Genomic DNA, 22,215 nt, shown 5'->3' with positions numbered 1-22,215 from the left:
GGGGTCTGGCTTTGAGCTGAGGACCCCCTGCCCCATCCCTCCCCAAAACATAGGGGAGAAGCAGCCCTGGGTACCACATTGCTCTCATCCCGGGGATGGGGCAGCTCACCGTGGAACACACAGCGCGACCCCATCAGCCCTTCCTCTGTTTGGATTTGGGAACTGGGGGTTTTGTTTTCATTCCTGGCCTCTGTTTACATTCCTTGTATCCTAGCTTAGTCCTTCCGTAGCTCACGGAGCGGCTGTGTCCAATGCATGACACCCTGCTGAAGGTCAGGAGTGAAGAGGGGGGAAAGGCTGAATTTAGGAAAAACTGAGCATGTGTGGGGAAATGTATTGGGAATGTGTGGGATGAGTTGTAAACACAGGGGAAGTAAGTTCAGGTTGTCGGCACACCGGGCTGTGCTTCTAGCTCTGGGAGCACTGAGGTGGGAAATCCAGCAGCGACCCAGCTGGGATGCAGGGATGGCTGCTGAAGTGAATTTGCAGGATTTTCCTTGTGAGAGGTGCACAAAGCCTTGCTCAATTCAGGATAGAACCTGGGGTCATCCGGCACTGCCTCCTGGCTCTGAGCAAGGGCACAGTCAGCACAGCTTTCTCCTGTCCAGATTTCTTAAGAAGCCCATCCAAGGTTGTTAATGTAGGGAAGACATGAGATCTTCCCTTTGGGAATGGCTGAGAAGCAGCTTGTGTCACTCCCTGCGCAGCTCTGCAGCCAAGTGAGCTTGCTGCCTGGGTCAAGGCTGCCCTGCTTGCTCTCTCCTTGCTTCCTACCAACCTGCAGCAGCACTGGAAGAGGTCCTGCCCTGTGCAGGAAGGGCTGAAGGATGCAGAACGCTGCTCAGGTGCAGGCTCAGCTCTGGGGTTTGCTTCCCCTGCTAGAGGGATGTGTTGGTTTAACGTCAGGAATGTCTGGATGCGGAGCACTGATGGTCTGCAGCGTGCGTGGATCTTGGTTTGCACTTTGTCATGTGTTGGCCATGCAGGAACAGCACGAGGGTTTGGGCTGCAAACTTGTGGCACCTGAGCCACGTGCTTTTGTGGGGCTGAAGCTGAGGGCTGCCCTCCCCCACCAAAAGCTGCTGCTTTGCTCTGATTTCAAGGCAAAATTTTCCTCTCTCACTTTCTCCATCCATTTGTTCCTGGCTGCCGGAGGGCCCTGAGGACTCCGTGCCACTCACGTAGGGTTGGGTTTGGTTTTGCAGCACAGTGCAATGGCTGAGCAACCAGCAGGAGCGGTGCTGTGTGCGCCTGCAGGTGCAGCATCCCTGCCCCGAGCACCCCCTGCCCCCAGCAGAACCCAAAGTGAAGAACCCCATCACGTTGGCTTGCTCAGAGCCAGGCATAGATCGCAGCACATCTTTTCCTAGTGCTCTGCCAAGCGGCTGTGTGGGGCTGTTTGTTTCCAGCCCCACTGGTCTCTATTGGAGATGGCTGTTGTGCCGTCCCCAAAATGCTCCCAATGCTGCTGGGCTCATTGCAGCTGGGGTGGAAAAGATGTCAGAAATAAAATGATAGCGATGAAAAATAAGCCCCATCAGCTGCCTGGGGCTGTGCTCTGCCCCAGGGCACTGCATGGGTCCCCCCTTCACCCTTCCTCTGCAGGCTAAGTTTTTGGATAGCACTGCCTGGGTCGGATAAGCCAGTGCTCAAATGGCGTGGGGATCCAAGAAAATAGAAGTGAGAATAGCACTTAACGTGAGCCCAGCTTTTTGTTTTTTACAGGATTAATATCATATGATGAATAGATGAGATTTATCTGCTGTAGGCTTTTTGGATGCTAAAGAGCCCTGCTGCTGAGCTTGCAGCTGGAATATCACGGCACGTCCCATAATAACTTTGCTTTCCTCAAATAACATTTTTGCATGGGAGTGAAATGCCATTATTTCCCTATTCCTTGTTTGTGTTTTCCCATCTAGCCCTTCCACAGACAGCTGTTTACATTTTGGGAGCATGACATCAGTGTTAGCACAGCTCCTCTCCTTGAACCCTCTGCACTTGTGCTGGGGAAGCAGCGCTGAGATGCAGTGATGCACTGCAAATGGCTCCAACTCAAGCTAATGAGAGACCCCAGGAGATGTGCAAGCTGCTGGTGGACAGCTGATGGAGCAGAGCAGGGCTGAAGGAGAAAGCTTTCCCAGCTCAGTGCAGGTTGGAGGGGAAAATCCCAGCTTCAACTCTGTAGCCGTGCCTTGGGGATGAGCAGCAGTGCTGCTGGGTCAGGAGATGCTGCAGCGTTGCTGTGCTGGGCTGTGCATGCTGGGGCATCCATTGTGCTGTGTGAAACACGAGGCTCCTGAGCAGGGAAATGTCTCGTGCTGTTTCTGATGCCCTGGAGAGTGGCATTTGTGCTTGGGAGGAGTAGGGGTCGATCCCTCTGTGCTGGTATTGTAAGGCCCTGCTTATTGATGGAGATTTTTAGTGTTACTGTCTGCTCCTTGAAAACTCTTAACTTTCACCCGCCCAGCCCTGCTCTCTGCTCTCCTCATCTCTTGCTGCCCCCTGAGATTCTGGTCTTTTTCCTTCCAGAGTAAGGTATGGGAGGGACAGCTGGCCGGCAGTTAAGAGCTGCAAACATTTGATTTTGTCCAACAGCGTTTTGCTGGGGAAAGGGGTGCAGTGCAAACAAGCTCCAGAGCACTCACGTCTCTGAGACGGTTTGGATCCCACTGCTGCTTTGATCTCTGTTCCAGACATGTGTCCTCTCCCCCCGGTGCCCCAGAATGTATATATGCGGGATGGAAGTGGGAGTAGGAAAAGGAACTGTTTCTCCTAGGGACTCCCTTGCTTCCAGAGGAGTATCATGAGCAAACTTCTCCTGCAGCCCTCAAGCTGTCTGGCAGAGAGTTGACAGATAAGGATGCTGGTTGGAGCTGTTTCAGATCCTCCCTATCAGCTGAGTGGGAAGGAGCACAGAAGTGTTGGGCACACCTTGGTCTGGTGGAGTGTAGTCTGTGCAGGCAGCAACTCCCTTGTGCACAAAGGGATGGGAAGAAAGGTTGGGAAGGGCCTCTGGGGTCTGAAATAAACCTGCAGCAGTGGGTGCATCCTCCGCAGGTTGCTCCCAGATTTGGGGAGGGAGGAAATACCACCCTGGAGATGCTGTGTAGTATGTTTGGGGCTGTTCAGCCCACCTGGAGGTGACATGGCTGTCGATGGCAATTCTCAGGGAAGCCAACCCAAAGGATGTGCAGAGTCAGAGTATCCCATAGTGCCAGGGAACAGCCCAGAAGGCGCTCTTTGGTGCTCTGCTGCTTTGCTGCCACTTCCCAGTGGGTGCAGTGCCTGAGCTGAGATTACAGCACAGCAGTAGTGACACCACCACCAGTGGCCCTCTGCAGACTTTTTGCCATCAGTCCCATTGAGGTGCGGGGACCCCAGCAGGGTTCCATGGGGATGGCACTGCCATGGGGACGTGGATCCCATCCAGCACAGCCCCAACACAGAGCCGATCCCTAAAGGGTGCCGTGGCCGCTTGCAGGCTGTCTCCTCTCCCGCTGTACCTCCTCCAAGCCTCACTCGTCCCTCCCACTCCCTCCCAATGCTCGCCTGCTGTCAGGGAGCAGGGGAAGGCTGGGGATAAGGAAAGGGCTTTCCGAGCGGGGCTACCACTCTGGCTGGGTGCCTCCGGCAGATGCTCGGGGCCGTGGCGCCCCCGGTGCTCCCATGGACCTTCCCAGCGGGATGCTCCTCGCCTGCTCCCTCTGCCTCCTGCCCGGTAAGCGCCCGCTCACCGCTGTGCCTGGGAAAAGAACTCCTGCTGGCTTAGAGGGAAGGAAGGTGTTTGAGAAAGTTCAGGTTTGATGGGGCTGTTGGAGCAGGAGGGAGGGAGCCAGCCGAGCACCTTGGAGGCAGGCAGAGGGTTAGCTGAAAGGGATGGAGTGCTTCCCCATCCAGGCTGCAGGCACGAGTAGGGTTAGTTAAGCAGCTTTCTGGACTATAGAACAGAGGAGAAACAAGTCCCCTAAACAGCAGGACTGTTTTACCTTGGGTTAATTTTTGCATCCTTCATTTAGCTTATAGTGTAACTTACCCTGCTGTACGTGAAGTTGCCTATGCAAAGAGAAGTGCCTGGGATTAGAGAAGTGAAGAAGGTCTTTAGGTCTGTGTCTTGCTTATGGATGTGCTCCCGCAGCCCCGTTCGGCTGGGATGGGGCACAGCTCAGCCCATTGCTGCCTCCTCGCAGGAGGCTCCGTCCCGCTGTGGTTGCAGCTGGCAGCTTCCTGCACACAGCCCAGGCTGGGGCTGCTCAGCTTCAAGGTGAAGAAAAGAGCTCATTCCCACTACCAGTAGCACTGCTGGTGGCTGCGCATCCCCGGCAGCACCGAGAGCTAATGCCACTGTAAACATTTCTAAACATCCCAATGGAAAGCGAGCCAACACTTTCTTTTTTGTTTTCCTTTTGTTTTTCCCCTTGCTCACAGCACTGGTGCTGGATGGTTTCAAGCCAGCCGCAGCAGAGCTGCTTTTCTGTGCCTAATGGGGACCATGTGTGCAGGGCTCGCATGGCGGCGGGCGCGGGGCTGCCTGCGTGGAGCTGCGGGGCAGAGCGCTGAGGCCGCCCCAGCCATGCTTACGTGGGCAACTGAGTCCCTCAGTGAACTCCTCTTAAAGAGCTGCTGCTCTTAGATCTATTACAGAGCGCGTTCAGGGCTGTGGTGAATCTGTGTTTCTGCTTTGGGCTGGATAAAAATCCCGGGGTTGAGCGTTTCTGCCTGTGGGTATCATTGTCTGTATGGTGCCTGAAGGGGATGGTGCTGCTCCTGGGGGTGACAGAGATGTGGGAAGGGTTAACACTGCTTCCAGCACAACGTGGTGGTCTCTCAGCCCAGCCAGACCCAACGCTTTGTGGCTGTTTCAGTGTATTTTGCAGAGGACTGACTTAACTCAAAGCAAATTTGTGCCATGTGTGGGCACTGAGCTGGGATGCGCGTTGTTGGGAACTGTCCCTTTGCTGTGCAGGCAGCCACAGAGTGTCCCGTTGGTCTGCAGGGCACTCACCTGGCCTGGGAGTCCCTGAGGCATCACCATGTCCCCAGTGCTGGTTGGCATGGGGCATCCTCCAGGAGGTACTGCAGAGGTTACTCAGTAGTGGGGTATCGTTGTGCCTGAGGGCCACCAGTGCCATACATCCTGTGGACAAATGCTTGAAATCCAGGCCAAGGGCTTGCTGCAGTAAACCCTTCCAGGCATTGGCTGTGTTGGGTAGCAGATTGCAAGAGAGGTGAGCCCTACACCGTGGGGACTGGGTGTCTAAACAGAGATTAAGATTGATTTCTTCGGGCAGTCATCCTTAGATGGAATAATTTCTGTCATTCCACAGTGTGCATTTGTTTTCCTGCATTAGTTTCCTTGTTCAGAGAAGGCAAGTCAGCTCATCCCTTCACCAAAGGGTTACCAAATGGTAAAACGCTTGTGCTGGCCTTCTGGGACGTGTTTGGGATGGTCCAGGTGGGAAGACAGGGGACCTTCAGCAGCTGTGCTTAAGGCTTTGCTGATGGGAACTAAATGCTGTGTGGCTGCAGAGCCCAAAGATCGGGGCTGGAATGTCCCATGCCTCAAGTCCTCCATCCAACAGCCAAGGTTTGGCCATTGGAGGTCAGGGGGCAACTTGAGTGTAGGAAGTCCACCTCCATCCCAGAGCCTTACCATGAGTCTCCTGTTGCTCCCTTGGCATCTCCCCTGGGAAAGGAGCATTTAGAGAGCAGCTATTTATCCCCCATTGCTGACTGTGTTATTCCTGGTGAACACACTGCCAACGAATAATCATTGAGTTCCTTGATGCTGTTAAACACAGTCTGCCACAATTAACGCGGTTGCACAGCTCCTCCCCTGCTTTTGGGGGGCCAGAAACTGAACTGTGGAAGCACAAGGTACTCCTGTAGCTGGTGCCTCAGGGCTGTTTGTTAGATGTTTTGTGGGTAACCAGGAATGTTACAACACATGCATCCGCGATGACTGATCTTCTGTTCATCCCCAGTATTCCCTGGCTTTCTATCTGCAGCTGTGGCAGCCACCGAGCCCCATTTGTTTCCTAATAGCTGATGACAAATGCTGGCTTTGAGATAGCGACCTGGAGTGGAATTTGGTGCTTTCAGCGTTTCATTCTGCAGAGTTTGATAGAGGCTGAGGCTGGAGGGAGGCACGGGAGCATCTGGTCCACCCTGTTCCTCCTTGGAGCCTGCTAGCTTTTGCCCAAATACTCCACATATCAACCTCAAAGGCTTCTCTAAGCCGATCCTAAACATAAAAGTAAGCAATATGTGTGACAGATGGATTGCAGAGTAGTGTCTGATGCCACCAAAGCCCATATGGCAATGGGAACCCATCACAGCAGCCAGGCTGGCTGCCCTGGACACAGTGGGGCAGTGTGGGTCACAGCAGTGTGGTGGTTCAGTGGCAGTGCCTTGGATGTGCTGTCCCACCCTATGGAGGTTGTCTCTCCTGTGGGGGTTTGAGCAATAAGAAAGGGAATGGTACAAGGACAGCTCTTGGGCTAAAGAGCCCAGAGGCTGGGCTTCGCCCTATGCTTCCACCTTGTCCCAAGCTGTGACAGCACTAGCTTTGGGGGTGCCCTCAGTAAGAATGGATCTATCCTAGCAGCTCCACTGCTCAGCTCAGATCTCCTCAAATCAACAGTTTGCAGCAAAACAATGAGCAGCAGCCACCAACTTCTTAGCTTGGGGCGCCACAGCAGTACCTTAAGCCACCCCATGAGGACCAAGGGTAGATGGGCTGGTGGTTGGACGATGGGCTGGTGGTTGGACTAGGTGATCTTAGTGCTCTTTTCCAGTGTTTATGGCTCTATGACCCAGCTGGGGGCACAGGCATGGATTTGGGCAGGAGGAAAGCACAGGGACCCTGAGAGCATCCCTGGCACAAGGGTGGCTCAGGGCTGCACAGGGAGGACTTATTTTTATTCTTTTTGGCAGCAAAGGTGCTTTTTATTCCCAGTATTGTTCCTCAAATGTGCTCTATTTTTCCCCTTCTCAATATTTGACCTGACAAGAATCAAAAGTTTGGACTCAACAGAAGTTCCAGTTCGGAAAGGAGGTATTTGAGGCTTCCTGCCTTGGCGTGATCACAAGCAAAACATGTGGGTTTTGGTCACATATTTATGACAGTGATGTCACTTCTGACAAGAAAATGAGGCTGAGCTCTCCGGGTTGCTAAATCTCCTTGACAACCTTTCAGAAAAACTTCCATTAATTTAAGCTGGCTTAAATCTTGACACGTTTATTTTCTTTCTTCCTACCTCGAATGCACCCACATCTGTCTGCTTCCCTAAATTCCTTCCCTCCCATGTCCGCATAGCAGCAGTGTTGCCATCCACTGTCTGGAAGCTTTCTTCCTTACCGCTTTGTTTTTCTGCCTGGTACCTGCTGTAAGCACGGGGCATGCTGGCCATCAGAGCCCATGCCCATCTCCCTGCAGTTCTGGGAGCCAATGGGTTTATAGTATGGGATTGGGTCAAGGTTAACTGCAGCCCCTCGTGCTTACACAGGCATTATTTATGGTCTAAAAAAATAAAAGAAAAAAGGGCTTTTGGGTACTTTTAAAGAGGAGGGGCAGCAGATTGGAGCCCAAGCAGTGTTGCAGAATGGGGTTTGGGCTCCCTGGGTGGGTGGTGGCTTTTGCTGGACAAGCAGAGCTCTGCTGTTGTGGTCTCTTTCTTTCTGTCCCTGCTATGGGACTCAGTGGAGGCGTTTGAAGATGGAGAGAAAAAGACCCCGATCTGCTGAGTTGTAATACCTCAACTGCTGGGGAGACATCCCAGAGAAGTGTGAATGTTTGGGAGCAGCAGTGCTGCACTGCACCCCTCCCAAGGATTTCAATGGGCTCAGTAAGGATGGGAGGGAATGCTTTTACCATTCCTCTCCTTTCTTCCCCCCCTCTTTTCCAACCCTAGATGCAGGCTAACCAAGCTTGGCTCCCAGTCTGGCTTCCCCCTTCACACTGTGCCTATCCTTTGGGGTAGCAAACCCCATGGGAAACTGCTTTTCATCTTCACACTCCTCACACGCATTAATTGGCCCACCTCACATTTCTCCCTGCTTCTCCCTGTTAAGAGACCTTTGCATTCTACAAAGTGCTTGCACTCTTGGTGTTCTTTTTCTTCCCCAGGCTGCCTTTTGCAAACAGTTCAATTGCTCTTTACTGCTCCGGGAGCCCAAAGCTTTAAAGCAATGAGCCATAGGATGGGTGTCCCCAATTTGTCCCAGCATTCCTGCTCCCCATAACTGTCTGCTTTCACACCAGCTGCACTGACAGAAGAAAATGCTCCTTCAGTGCAGATTTGGAGGACGTTCTCACCCCCCGTGCACCCTTCTCTCCCTTTGCCATGCTCTGTGCCTGCTGCTCGACTCCTCCATGTCTCCACTGGGCAATGGTTAACTCGAAGGAGGCTTTGATTTGTTTTGCAGTGTTAAATCAGGTCAAACTACCACAAAATGTACTGGCTCTCATTCTCCCCAGTCTCCTTTTTTTTTCCCCCCTGCTTTCTAGAATTTCTTTTTGTAGGATTATAAAGCTTCTTACCTCAGCTCTCCTTTGGCGAGACCGCATTTCTCTGTTTATCAAGCCAACATTGCCAATTTGTCACTATGACTGCAAAAAAAAAGCAGGTTTACTCCTCGCATTCCTACCTACAAAAGCACTTTCCATCCTAAATTTTCTGCCTGGGAAGCAGTGTTCCCAAATTCTCCTACTGACAACCCCTTTGTATCCCTGTGAGTATTGAATGTGACCCTTCTGCTGCCTCTAAAGCTGCCTTATGGGCAATGCCAGGATCCTTTATTTGCAGCAGGCTGAGCAGTCCAGCAGTTACTTGCTGCCTGGAGGCAAACAAGCTGGGATGTGTTGGATGCCCTACATCCTTCCCTGCAGCACAGCAACCCCAGCTGTTGAAAGGGGAGGTTTAGGCTGGATATAAGGAAAGGGTTTTTTTTAATATAATAAGGGTGGTGAGGCACTGGCACGGTTGCCCAGTGAGGTGATGGATGCCCTGTGCCTGCAGACACCCAGTGTCAGGCTGGAGGGGCTCTGAGCACCTGGTGGAGCTGTGGGTGTCCCTGTTCATTGCAGGGGAGTGGGGCCAAATGGCCTTTACAGGTCCTTTCCACCTCAAGCTGTTCTATGATTGTTCTCCCTGGCAACCCCCCTGTGACACCAGCTTATGCTTGCAGGTGAGATGTGAATCCAACTGTTGGCCTTTTGTGCTGCCAAGCCCCTGGAGAAGGCAGGAGGTGGGCACTGGGCTCTGGAATGCAGCCTCGCATCTCCTACATCCTTCAGTGACTGCAGGATGGGTGGGGTGGGTGCATGTGGGGTCTCAGCCTCCCCTCCATTGCAGCTTGTCAAGGTGATGCTGTGCCACCAAGCTGCTGTGATGGGATCAAACCAGCTTTGTGCCATGCTGGACCACAGTGTTGGGGTTGGAGGCAATTCTGGAGGGGATCTGGTCCAGCCTGTGCACTAACTGGAGCAGGCTGTGTGAGATATCCCCATAGATGGGGCTCCACACAGCTCTGGGTGACCTCTTCAGGGTCTGACCACCCTCGCTGTAACAAGTGCTTTCTCCTTCCATCTCCACACTGTGTTTAATGGGATCCTTCTCTCCCCAGGGCTCAGTGACACCTTCAACATCGACACCAAGAGGCCCAAAATCATCGCTGGCTCTAAGGATGCCTATTTTGGCTACACAGTGCAGCAGCACGACATTGGGGGCAAGAAATGGTGAGTGAGCTCTGAGAGGAGGGGTCTACAGCACCCTATGGGAAATTGCCCATCCCCTGCTTCTCCCAGTCTGCTGGTATGGGGCAGGCATTGCTCGGGCTCCATAGGTTAGCAAGGTTTGGTGCTGGTAAACGCAAGACTTAAGCAAGGTTTGAGGCTGAAGAATGTAAGATTTAAGCAAGGTTTGGTGCTGGATCCAAGTTATGTGCTCGGAGCAGGGTTTGCAGGTGCTACAGGGGCTCTCATCCCACTCCAGGCAGGTTCACAGCTCCCCAGGGCTGCTCGGCCTCCAGCACTTGTTGGAAACCCATCTGGGCTTTGGGTCAGGGCCATCTCATCTATAAAAGGTTATAGAGTTTCCACTGAAGAAGTGATGTCTGCAGAAATGATCAGAGCTGCCTGCAGCAGTCAGGAGTGTGGAGTGACACTGGGATGAGTTTTGCTGAAGATTTTGCTCGGGTATTGGAGGAAGGGGTAGAAAGGAGATGGTGCAGTCCAGGAGGCCACCCCATCCCCATGGCAGAGCTGGCTCCTGAGCACATGCTGTAGCTCCCAAGGAGTTCATGGCTGGGTCTCCTTCAAAATACAGTCATGCCTAGCACTGGAGCATCCCCATTGGTACACCCCAGTGGTCCATGAGTAGGTTTTCATGTGGCACTGGGAACCCATCTTATCTAGAGATGATCCTTTCCACCCTCAGTGTCCATGAACCTAAACCATGGGACGCTTTCCCCGCTGTCCAGCTTACACTTAGCAAACCAGAAATTCCTTCACACTTTCTGTGCATGAGAATGTGGCTATTTACCCAAAGCAAGGCTTTCTTGGAAGGATGAGGAATTTTGGGCAGCCTGCCAGCAGGACTGCTCATGGCCAAAGCCACCGGAGCAGGGAGTGAGCACAGCCATGAGGCAGCTCCTGTAAATAAAGGACGTTCCAGCGATTCCCTCTATGCGCAGACCGGGAGCAGCTCACTGCAGCAGTGCTGCTGCTTTGCTGGGGAGATCTCATGCATGGTCAGGCTCCATGTGATGCTGGAGCGCGTGCCCCTGCAGCACAGCTGCTTTGAGTCCAAAGGGATCGTTCTTTTAGCCCATTTTCTTGCCCCAGACTCTCACAGTCTTTCTGCATTCAGGCTGCAACCCAAACAGAAGCTGTCCCGGTGTGTGGAGGTGCAGCAGAGGGTTCTCACCACACCAGTAGTGCCAGGAGGGAGGCAGAACCTTGCCGAAAATGTGAGGTTGGGGCTAAGCCTGGGAAAGAGCTGATCAGAGCCTGCATTTCTTTAGAAGCAGATAAGGAGCAGGAACAAAGTGTCTCTGCCATCGCATTCCTACCTCTGCTGCTCTATTTCGATTTTTCTTTTAATCCTTCAAGTGCCAAAACCTCAGTGGGGAGCAGTAAGCAGTGAGGATGGTGTGTGAGCTCAGGTGCCACTACGTTCCTCAAGTGATAAAGTGACATCCATCTATGCAACCTATTGTAGGGGCCCTGTGTTAGCGTGGGGTTGGACTGGGTGGTCTCCATGGGTCCCTTCCATCCCCTCCAGTTTTGTGAGAGCAGCAGCAGGGAGCTGGCCCGGCTCACGTGGTCTTCTCCCATTCCAACATCTGCCAGCACTGAGCTGTTGTTTTCATAGAATCAAAGAGTATCCTGAGCTGGGAGGGCCCCACAAGGATCACTGAGTCCAACTCCTGGCTCCACAGATGACAAAGTTTTTTCTCCACCGCATGAAGAAATGGATGTTCTCTGCCCTGAGTAAGCGTAGGCATATGCATAAATACAGTGTGTATTAGAATGGGCAATTACATAGTATAAAATGTCTATTAAATGTGTACATCGTTAAAAATGAAGCCACCGTGACTCACTCTGGTTAAAGGATAGATGACTGAACAAACAAAATGTCTATAGTATAAACCAAGGGCATAGAGAGCCATGTGATAATCATCGTGCAGAGCCTCAGCCAGGCTGGAGAGCTGCCAGGGGCAGAAGGAATGGGAGTGATATGGCAGAACTGGGGCTGGTGGGAGGCAGGAGCCAGGCAGCGGCACCCAGGAGCTTGGAGGAGTGAAATGGCTGTGTCTGTAACGCAGCTCCTCCAGGAGCAACAGCTCTGACAGCACTCAGCCATACAGCTGCCAAATATTGGATGTGGAATCCGAGGAGTTTGGCACCTCTGCTCCAGTCTGAACTGTTTTAATGCTGCTTTTGGCCAGCGTGGATGGCTGCAGGAGGATTGCACAGCAGCTTATATATATGAGTGAGAGTATAGGAATATTTGTGTGTGTGTGTGTGTGTGTATGCAAATGTAATTCTGCAGGTGTATTTGGAGTTGTGGCACTTTCCCTTGCACTAGCAGCCAGACAGCTTGCACGTGGGGGCCATGATGGCAGCCCTGATAGTGGAAAGCCTGGCAGGAAAAAATCCCAATTATTAAACTCTGGGGGAAGAAAGCAGTTGGAAATACACTGCTCCAGGAGCAATCTGCTCCGTGGGGTCACATTCCCTGCTGGCAGGCAGCAGTGCATCCCAGACCTCCCTCTTGCTGCTTCTCTCCCTTTTGCACGGAGCTGGAGGTGTGAGCTGTGCTCTCTCCAAGTGTGCAAATGGAAAAAAAAAATGACAGCAGGTTCCCAAAACTCATCCCAATGTGCACAGATCGAGCTCTGCCTGGTCCTGGTGGGTCTGAGCATCCCACAACCCTGTGCTGGTGCCTCAGGTGGTGCTGTGATACTCACCGAGGTCAGTGCTTCCCCATCAGACTTGGGTAGGATTTGGGGGTTAAAGGAGATGGAGGTGCTTTAGGGGTTGGGTGATGGTGATGTCCCAGAGAGGTGAGCTGCTCCCTTTGTTGCCCTGCCCCATACAGATTAGGAGTATTTAAGGTGTGGATAGCATGAATCCAGACAGGTTTGTTTCTGTAGATGCGTTTATTTGGGTAATGTAAAGAAGTTCAAGCATGGAAATGGGGAACTGAGCATTGGCACAGGCAGCTCAGGGCAGCGGTGGAGTCACTGTCCCTGGAGGTATCCAAGAACCATGGAGATGTGGTACTTGGGGATGTGGTCAGTGGGCACAGTGGGATGAATTGGAGTTGAGCTTGTGAATCTGAGAGGTCTCTTCTAACCTTAATGATCCTATGAAACCCATCCCCAGCAGGCACATGTATATCAAACACACACCAGAACTGCATGGAGTTCAGAGGGAAATGCTGTTAGAGATCCCTCTCCCAAGTGCTTCTCTCAGCTCTCCATCATCTCAGCATCTCTGGAGCAGGAGCTTTCCGATGCAACAGGGCCCAGCCCCACGGCCAGATGTTCTGGATTACCCCCTGCTGGCTCCAGCCGGATGGGGGACATGGGGTGGGGTGGGAGCCACGGCTGCAGCCTCACAAAGCCCACCCTGACGAGATTAGCACCGCGCTGCCGACCCAGACGGGACTTTCCACTGCACCACCTGGGAGGGATTTATAGGGAAAGGCTGAAGGCAGGTGTCTGCAGCAGTGTGCGTGAGTGGGCTGGGGGGGCACTCTGTGTGTCATCTGAGTGCGCTCCCAGCCAGAAGCCCCAGCCACCGCCCTTGGCTCTCCACCACAATATTCCAGACGCCCACATCCTTTTCCCCATCTAAATAAGAAATGTGAGGATGGGAGGAGGTGGCTGTGCCATGGGGCAGCGGGAGCATCGCTGCTTGCGTGCTGAGCATCTCTAGCTATCCAGAAAATGAGGCATGAGGAGAACTGGCTGTGGAAGTGAAACACTGTGGATAAACGTCCATTAGCCTTCTGAAGCCATAAAAATGATAAATATAGCATTCTCAAGCAGGCTGGGAGCGGAGCTTTGCTGATGCTGCTGGCAAGGTGGCATTATCCCAAGAGCATCACTGGCTGCTGCAGCTCCTGCTGCCACAGCTCCTGCATGATGTGCAGTGCTGCGAAGCTCTGCTCTGCTCGGGGGTTTGGCCCTATGGCAGCAGAAGGGCCCCTGGAGATGAACCCCCCCAGTGGCCATAGAGAGCAGCCCCTGCGACAGACGTGACGTTTCCAGTCTGAGTGCTCGTGAGGGGAAAAAGGAGGAGGGAGAGGAGAGAAAAGTCTGCTCGGTGGATTTCAAGCTATAATTGTGCTGATCTGGAATAACAGTTAAAGGGTTTGCTATTTCCCTACTACTGCGAGGCTTTCTTGGCTGCAACTCTCCTGTGGTTTGGCCGGTGCCCGAGTGCTGGGATTATTTTGGTGAAAGGGTACATAGCTGCAGAGCATTCCTTCGGCGCAGGGAAACGTCTGCTCCCAGTGCTCCCTCCCACCGTGCTGGGGATGGGGGATGCACTGCAGCCCCAATCTGCCCTCCTGTGTTCAGGGGCCATCCCCGGTTCTGTGCTATTTTGGGTGTGATTTGGTGGGCTTTAGCTGTGAGAACCCCATGGCTCTGTTAGGAGCATCACCAGGCTCCTCAGGGCTGTCCCAGGGCTCCATGGAGGACATAGGACATTAGACATCCTTGGAGAAGATCTTCCAGTTGGTTCTCACCAGCTCCAGGGCTGGATGGCATCAGCCACAAGCTTAAGTCCTACCATTTGTATTTATTATAATGATTTTTTTTAGAAAGCTTTGGTTCAGTTGGAAAACAATCCCATGCTCCTGGTGGCAGGTCATGCAGAAGAAAAGAGGAGGTCCTACTGCAGCCCTCATGGGCGCATTCTTTCAGCCTACCTCAAATCTGGGAGGAAAAGTGGAGCTACAGATACTGTGCAGCAGATCTTTATGAATGGAGATGGTGTTATTCCTTCCTATCCCATACTGCCCGACCATAAAAAGGCTTTTGTGGTCATTTCTTTCTTATTTAGGGTTGGGTGGTCTCAGAGCGCTGCACAGCAGCAGGATGGAGCCGGTGACCTAATGGTGGTGTGGGAACCCCCAGGAGCATCGTTTTCTGGTGATAATGGGCAATTTGGGAAGGCGAGAGGCAGCGAGTGAGAGCCAGTGTCAGAGATCAGGGTTTGCTTTGGAAACCTCCAGTAGAAATCAGTGCTGGGGTCAGGATGGACGTGGTGCCTGATGCCCCAACCGGCCACCCAAACATCATGGTGGAAACCCGCAGCTCAGGGGCCTTGCCTCTAAACACTCCTGGGTTGCCATAGCCCTACGTAAAAGGAAAAAATTACACCAGGAAAAACAAGAAAGTATCATTATTTCTGACCACAGTATTCTGCGAGTTCCTCAGCCGTGTTCTGCAACACGCCCGTCATGCGCTATTTTAGGGAGGGCTCTGGTCATTTTGCTTCTTGCAATGTCTATGGGATTGTTATGGTAGAAGGGACAGCTGCATGGCTTGGTCTTTGGTCCCATGTCCTGTTGGAGGTCCCTTCCCATTACAAGGCTGCAATGGGTGGAGGTGGCATAGCCATGGGACGTGCCCGGAGCTGCGCTGTGTAATTAGGAGCATCCCCTTCCAGCTCAACCTGAGCAGCTGGTTGGACTGCAGATGTGTTTATGTTTCGCTTTGCAATGAGAGGGTTTGTTATGCAGTGGGGAAAACACCGATCAACCCTGAGGAAAAGAAGCAGTGAGGGTGCCTGTGCTCCTTGGAGGCAGCTTCCTGTGGGCTGTCCCCTTGCAGATGTTTGCCAGGAGGGGACAGGGATGGAGCTTATGCCCAGGAGCACAAGGGCTGAATTCTGCCATGTGTCTCCAACACCACCTAAAGCAAGGTGGGAAATCCTTCCCTGGGATGGAACACGCATTGGAACAGTGCTCCTGGACCCACTGTCATCTCCTTGAAGTCTCCCCCTGGACTCCCACTGATGTTTTTCTCCACCCTTGCCAGCACAGAGAAAAATATCTCAAAGTCCGTTCCCTCCTGTGTCCAGTCCAAGCAGCCACAAACCAACTTAAAGTTTTCCACTGCCGAACTCTCCCTTTCCTGAACCCCCTTAATAACTTCTTCATCCAGTCCCATCTTGAATAAATTAACTCCAAGTGAATTTGCCTTGCAGGAGATTAAGTGTCCCATTGATTGAAAAATCCTGCGAAAAGCATAGTTTCTTCTCCATTCCTCCCTAATCCCTGCATTCCCAGATCACCAGCGAGACATACCTTCTTTTCCTGGCTTCTTTCCATTTAATCAAAACATCTTGGGGCTCGGAATGAGCTTTGCAACCTCTCCATGGTGTGCAGGGAGCCGCTCCCTTAAGTCAGGAGGTCACAGGGGGCTCCCAGGTATCCTTCATTTGGGGTGCAAAGCACCAGGGGTGATCACACCTCTCTTCTGCCTGGAGAGAGGTGGAAGGGATGAGCTCTGCAACACATTCTCCATTGAAAGAATGGGTTCTCCAAACCTCAACACCTTCAAATTACTTTTTGGGGAGGTGTGCTCCAGCCAAGTATTGCTTCCTGGGTTCATTACCGAGATAATCTGCAGGAATTAATGTCTGTTGTGCAGGGAATTACACCAGATAGTTTGGCTAAGGGGAGAGAAAAGAGAAGCATGGTTTGGCACCAAGCAGCCGGGACTCCAGTTGTTCCAGACGCCGCAGTGCTGCTGTCTTTCAGGTTTTGTGATGCCACCCATGTTCCCATGCAATGAAACCATTTAAAACAGTGCAAAAAAAAAAAGCCAACACGAAACCTCCATGAATTTCCAGATTTGCATTGCTTTGGTGTTTGATGTGAGCCTTGCATAGCCTGCAGCCATGGACACAGCCACGGCTCGTGCAAGACCACAGAGCTGGGCAGAGCGTGGGTTTAGTGGTGCAACAAAAGCACAAATCCAGAATCCAGAAATTCAATTCTTACTGCATCGGCTGAGAAGACACAGTGTGGGCATTTCCATCAGCTTCCTTGTTTTCAGCTTCTTTCCCAGGGAAAAATGTTAGAAATATGTCCCCAGTCATGTTGCTCTGAGCGGTCTGTGCGCTTCACATTGAATTCCTTCTTTTTTTTCCTTTGCTTTTGTTTTCCCCAGAAGGACCGCATGAAAAGGAAGGCGAGGGAGGGCTGGTTTGGTTCTTATTTGCTTTTAAATGTTCCTTTATTAGCCAAAGTGTGATGCAAAGCCTCTACTCTGGGCTTTGCGGAGGGCTTTGCTTGCTCAGGACCACTGGGAGTGCAAGGGGGAAGATTTAGGGTGATCCAGGGTTGCATGGGAAGGGATAACAGGATGCTCTCATTGGATTTGGGTCATTTGAGATAGGGCATTTTTGGAAGTTTGATAATTATATTCTTTATTTATGGGAAAAAAAAGAAAAACAAAACAAAAAAAAAGAACAATTCAGACCACAAGTTTACAAGGCACAAGATAAAGGGAGGGGGTGGTAACCTGCAAGGTGGCATCGCTGCCCTGGGAGGACCTTCCCCTGATCCCACAGCCTGCACCATCACCTTCCCAACAGCTGCAAAAGCCTCCTCCTGGGCTGCCAAGTTTCCACGGGAATTTGACAGCTTCAGCTAATTAATCACTTCTCTTTAACCCAAGAGGGAAAACAATGCCATTGTCTTCGGAAGGCAAAAAATCTGTTTTTGTGAGCTTCTCAACCCCTTCATGCATTTCCGCTGCATTTATGGCAGTGGCTGTAAATATTTGGGCTTTCTTTGAGCCTCCAGGCGTGATGTCGGGCTGGGGAATGGGTGGGATAGGCTGCTCTGCCATCACCAGTGCCTCTTGCTCTACAGATTGCTGTTGAATGCTGGTAACTATTAATTAATGGATAGTGTGATAATGGTGATATGGGAGTATTAATTAGCAGGAGATTCCCAGGTTGGATTTTCCCATGGGGAGGGTAATTTCTGGGCTGGGGAGCACATATCCTGCAGCCACAGAGGGATCCTGGACACGATGTGTTGGGGGCCACCAAGGTGGAGATGCTCCAAGTTCCTGCTAAATCCCATTTGCGTTCCATTCTTGGGGAATGAAGAGCAAACAAATGAGGACATCATCCTTTGAGATGTCTCAACCTTTATTTCTTCTCACCTCCAAGGTCTTTTTCTGTCTTCCACCCCAACATCTTTTCACATTTCACATCTGTTGCCTTCTCTTTTTCTGACCATAATAATTTGTGGTGTAGAAGCAGAGAGCCATGAGCAAACTCCTCGTGCACATCCAGGAGAAGGTACCAGAACCTCTGGATGCCATTGAGCATGGTTCCAGATGGTTGTTATTTTATCCTAATTAATCTCCTCATTAGCAGTGGAGCTGTAAGACAGGAAGTATTTCCATGGGAATCCTGAAATACTTCTTAGATTTTGAAGGCTTTCGGTTGGTGAGCAATCCCATTTAATAGTGATGGAATAAAAGTATGAGTGCTTACTGTCTTTGTAGAAGCAGTGTTTAAAAAAATTACCAATTCTGGCCTAACTGGGAACATCTGTGCTGGAATCAGTGGCTTTGCCAGCTGTTGTGTAGGGCAGCCCAGAACAAAAGAGGTCCTGTGTGTTCAGCAATCCGGATGGGGATGGCTGCATCCACCAGCGGGTTCTTAAAACAAAATGCAGTGGACTAGATTTATTTTGGGCTAACACGATGGGAGCAGAAGGTGCCAGAAACCCATGGTTCAGGTTATTTTTGAACTGGCCTGGAAGAAAGGGCCAAATTCCTCAGGTCCTTCTCCCCTCCTCCTTTGGTTTGCTGCTTTGTTCCAGTCTGGTCAAGTCCACAAGAAAGTGAGAAAAATGCTTGCAATGTGCCAGATGCATCCCACAGCCTTTCTGGCTCTATGTGCTTCTATCAGCTGATAAACCTCTGTTTATTTCAGTGTACAGATGGGTGCCCAGCATCCTTGCCTGCCCCTGAGCTGGTTACCACCAGACCACTCTGGGCTGATCATAAGTGAGCAACCCCAGGGTGGAGCAAATCTCCTGAAAATTCACTTTTTTATCCTTTTAGTGGAGAATATTCCCCATGGACCTCAACGTGAGTTACAGTTACCTTTTCCTTTGGGTATCAGGCAGTGCTTCCCAGCAGCAGTAAGGCACGTGGCCAGGTTATAGTTTTGCATGGGACTGGTGGGGACCGGGTCTCATCTTGCAAGAGCCAACAGATGAAAACGTTTTGGCCACATCCTCGTAGGGAAGGGGTTTGGTTTTTTTGTTTTTTTTTCATTCTTTTTCTGATGAAAAGTCAGCCCTGAGACACTGACAGGTGCCTCTTCTTGCAGGCTGGTGGTGGGGGCCCCCTACGAGACCAACGGACAGCAGAAGACAGGAGATGTCTACAAGTGCCCGGTGACCAGCGATACTCACAGCAACTGCACCAAGCTCAACCTAGGTACTGCATCCCAGGGCACGAGGGGTGCTGGGTCATTATTTCAGGTGTTTGTGTGATACCTGGAGCTGAGTTTCAAGCACCAATAGGATAAAATGAAGCGAGTCAGGATGGAGTTTAAAAGCTATTTAGTTAGTAGGGCTTAAATTGTTTGATTCATTCAATCAGGACAAACTCAGCAGTGGGTAATGACCACGTCAATCTCATCACACACCAGCCGTGCAAAGAGCAGGATGTCCCAGGCTAGGGGATGAGCTCCCCATATTGCCCCATGTCAGTGGGAATGTGTGAGCCTGGGACTTTCCCAGGGTCTTGAGAAACATCTCTGGGTCTTAGGGGCAAAGTCTGGGGTGGTTTCACAGCGGAGCAGAAGTTTGTACTTTATTTATCATCATTATTCATCTGAACTGTTATGGGTTCCTATCAGAGCTGATAAGAGAGAAGGATCTTTGGCTCATCCACAGTGTTTGACTGATTGGAAGCAAATATGGTTTAGTTTGAAAACATTGTGGTTTCTTCTTATTATTATTATTATTATTTGTTTTGTTTTGTTTTATGAGAACTTCAAGATTTTTCCAGTGAATAGATCTCTCGTCTAAATGTGAATTTTGCTAAAAAGCAATCTTTTTCTATTGGAAATAAGCTTCAAATGAAAAAAAAAAAAATCAGTTCAGAGAGCATACTCTATTTTTATTTTTATCATCTTGTCTACTTAGCACTGAGGCCACCTGAGTAAAAGCAAGCCCAGGGCTGCCCTGCGGTGACACCAGGCATCTCTGCATGGCCAAGGTGTGCAGAGCAGGACAACTGTTGGCTGCCACAGGAGCCTGCAAGGCTGGCAGGAACCTTGCCCCATTATCAACATCACCCCCATCATTCCTATTTTCCCCATCATCCCCTATGTCCTCATCATCCATGTTGTTCCCATTTTCCCCATCATCCTCACCATTCCTATCACCATCATCATCCCCAACATTCCCAGTGTCCTCATCATCCCCTTTGTGCTTATCATTCCTGTTGTCTCCATTTTCCCCATCAGCCCTGTGGGCTCCACCTGGGTTCCCAGCCCAGGTCAGCGGGCACCAGTGAGGGTTAAGTATCCTCAGCTTGAGTGGAGGGAGCTTGGATGCACTCGAGGAGCTGCACTGGGGGAATGAAAGGGTTAGGCGGTGTTTTTGTCAAAGCTAAATGCTATTCATGTTAACCAAAATAAAGGGTTGCCCCATGGGCCGTTCCTGGTTTCTGAACTGTGACATGGGAAATGAAAGAAAGGCACAAATATAAATGCACGCTGGCCCAACATTAAAGGATGACATGCTAGAGCTGCTCAGAGGGGTTTCTCTCCTAAGGACTTCCTACGTAAGAGTCTGTGACTCACAGTTTCATTCCCAGAAGACATTTCTCTTTGTTTGTTGTGGCAAGGAAAAAAACCAAAACACCTTATCTTGACAATCTGCTTCAAAAACAAAAGGGAAAGCACAAACTCTGTGCAGCTCTCCGTGCCCTGGCTCTCGTGGCAGGGATGCCCCATGCAGGCAAGCAGCAGCTAACTGTGTCCTCTCTCCAAAGGAAGAGTCACTCTGTCCAATGTGTCTGAGCGCAAGGACAACATGCGCCTGGGGCTGAGCCTGGCCACCAACCCCAAGGACAGCAGCTTCCTGGTGAGAGTGGGGGGACCCTCTGCTATGCACGTGTATGAACGCATGCAGATATGCTTGTGCACGTATTTATGTGCATGTTTATAAGGATGCACACGTGCAAATGTTTTCCCAGCCCTCAGCATGCCCTGTTGGTGGTTCAGGATCTGGGCAGTGGGCAGCTGCATGCCCTGCATGGTGGTGATGTTGGTGCTGGTCATGGTGGTGCTCCAAGCAATGTACTGAGCTCCTGCTTTCCCACACGATGAACAAGTGCCGTTCCCAGGACCATCCCTGATGCTGTCTCCCATTCCTCCAGGCCTGCAGCCCTCTCTGGTCCCATGAGTGTGGCAGCTCCTACTACACCACCGGGATGTGCTCCCGTGTCAACGCTAACTTCCGATTCGCCAAGACGGTGGCCCCAGCCTTGCAAAGTAGGAGAAGCTCTTGCATGCCCTCTAACCCTCACCCTGTGGGACTGGGACTTGGTGATCTCCAGAGGTCCCTTCCAACCCCTACAATTTTGTGATTCTATGCTTGAAGCTAGGATAAATTTCTGCTCCCTGAGCACTCCGATACCACTGAGCAAACAAAGCTCTGTAGGTGCTTGCGAGAAGGCGAGATAGCAAAGGAAATTATTGCAGGGCAGTGATTCAAAGGGGGTTACGAGCACAGACATCTGGTAAACATTTTCCTTCTGACTGACACCCGGGGAAGACAAAAATACCTTATTCTTCCAAAAGCAGAACGAAAAAGCATCCAGAATATTTTATCAGCGCAGCTCAGAAGGCAAAATAGGGAAAGAATTCAGCACTTGGCCACATAAAACAAAGAGCTCATTGACTGGAAGCTAAATATCCTGGCCCCAATTTGTAGATTCGGGGGCACAATTTGATTTTGAGATATTAAACAAGCTTCCTGGCTTTCCTGTGGGTGGTGGGAAATTACAGAAGGCTGCCCCAAGGTCTCAGCTCTGCAAACACTCCTTGTCCTCAGCCTGGCATAGGAAGGAAAGGGGAGGTTTGGGTGGTGGAGGCGGTAGGGCAGAGCCCAGCAGCAAATTTCAGGTGTTGCTTCCCTCGTTATGATCAGATGCTTTTTGCTCTCGTTGCAAATGGGTGTTTTATAAAGAGGGCTGTATGAGACAGGATGGAGGGCTGAATCTGAGTTAGAAAATACATTGCAGGGTGTTATTCTTAATTATTCAGACTGCTCTTGGCAGGGAGGATGCACGTGGCTTCTTTCTGCCCTGTTGGAGTGAACACACCCAGAAGGGATTTCTGAAGGACAGAAATAAGATGTATTTTTCAAACAAATCATCAGAGCGAGTACCTGATGGCGAGGAATGGGGCCGTAAATCCCCACTTCTCAAGGGCTGCCAAGGCCTTTCAATGCCACGCTGCGTATCTTTCACAGGATGCCAGACATACATGGACATAATCATCGTTCTGGACGGATCAAACAGCATATATCCCTGGGTTGAAGTTCAGCACTTCCTGATCAACATCTTGAAAAAATTTTACATCGGGCCTGGCCAGATCCAAGTAAGCCCTCATCTGCTGCCGTGTTGTGGCTTTGTGCAAAGGCT

General features: G+C 51.1%; 1 protein-coding gene across 6 annotated transcripts in view; it reads left to right on the top strand.

Moving 5' to 3' along the window:
- The window catches only part of ITGA11 (integrin subunit alpha 11), a 51,067-nt gene that overhangs the window by 13,811 nt on the left and 15,041 nt on the right, over positions 1–22,215 (top strand). For 3 of the 6 annotated variants that reach the window (XM_015292216.3, XM_413930.8, XM_015292217.4), the window contains exons 1-6: positions 3,531–3,718; positions 9,625–9,736; positions 18,884–18,993; positions 20,560–20,651; positions 20,947–21,061; positions 22,044–22,171. In XM_015292216.3, coding sequence (XP_015147702.2) covers positions 3,667–3,718; positions 9,625–9,736; positions 18,884–18,993; positions 20,560–20,651; positions 20,947–21,061; positions 22,044–22,171 — 609 coding nt within the window. In that variant the 5' untranslated portion in view covers positions 3,531–3,666. Of the gene's footprint in view, positions 1–3,530; positions 3,719–9,624; positions 9,737–18,883; positions 18,994–20,559; positions 20,652–20,946; positions 21,062–22,043; positions 22,172–22,215 lie in introns of those variants that run through there. The other 3 variants (XM_015292218.4, XM_015292219.4, XM_040706686.2) reach the window with 2 other exon arrangements.

The sequence above is a fragment of the Gallus gallus genome, chromosome 10, assembly GCF_016699485.2.
Source record: "Gallus gallus isolate bGalGal1 chromosome 10, bGalGal1.mat.broiler.GRCg7b, whole genome shotgun sequence".
Taxonomy (NCBI): Eukaryota; Metazoa; Chordata; class Aves; order Galliformes; family Phasianidae; genus Gallus; species Gallus gallus.
The sequence above is the reverse complement of the archived record's forward strand: the minus strand, read 5'-3'. Positions and strand labels throughout refer to the sequence as shown.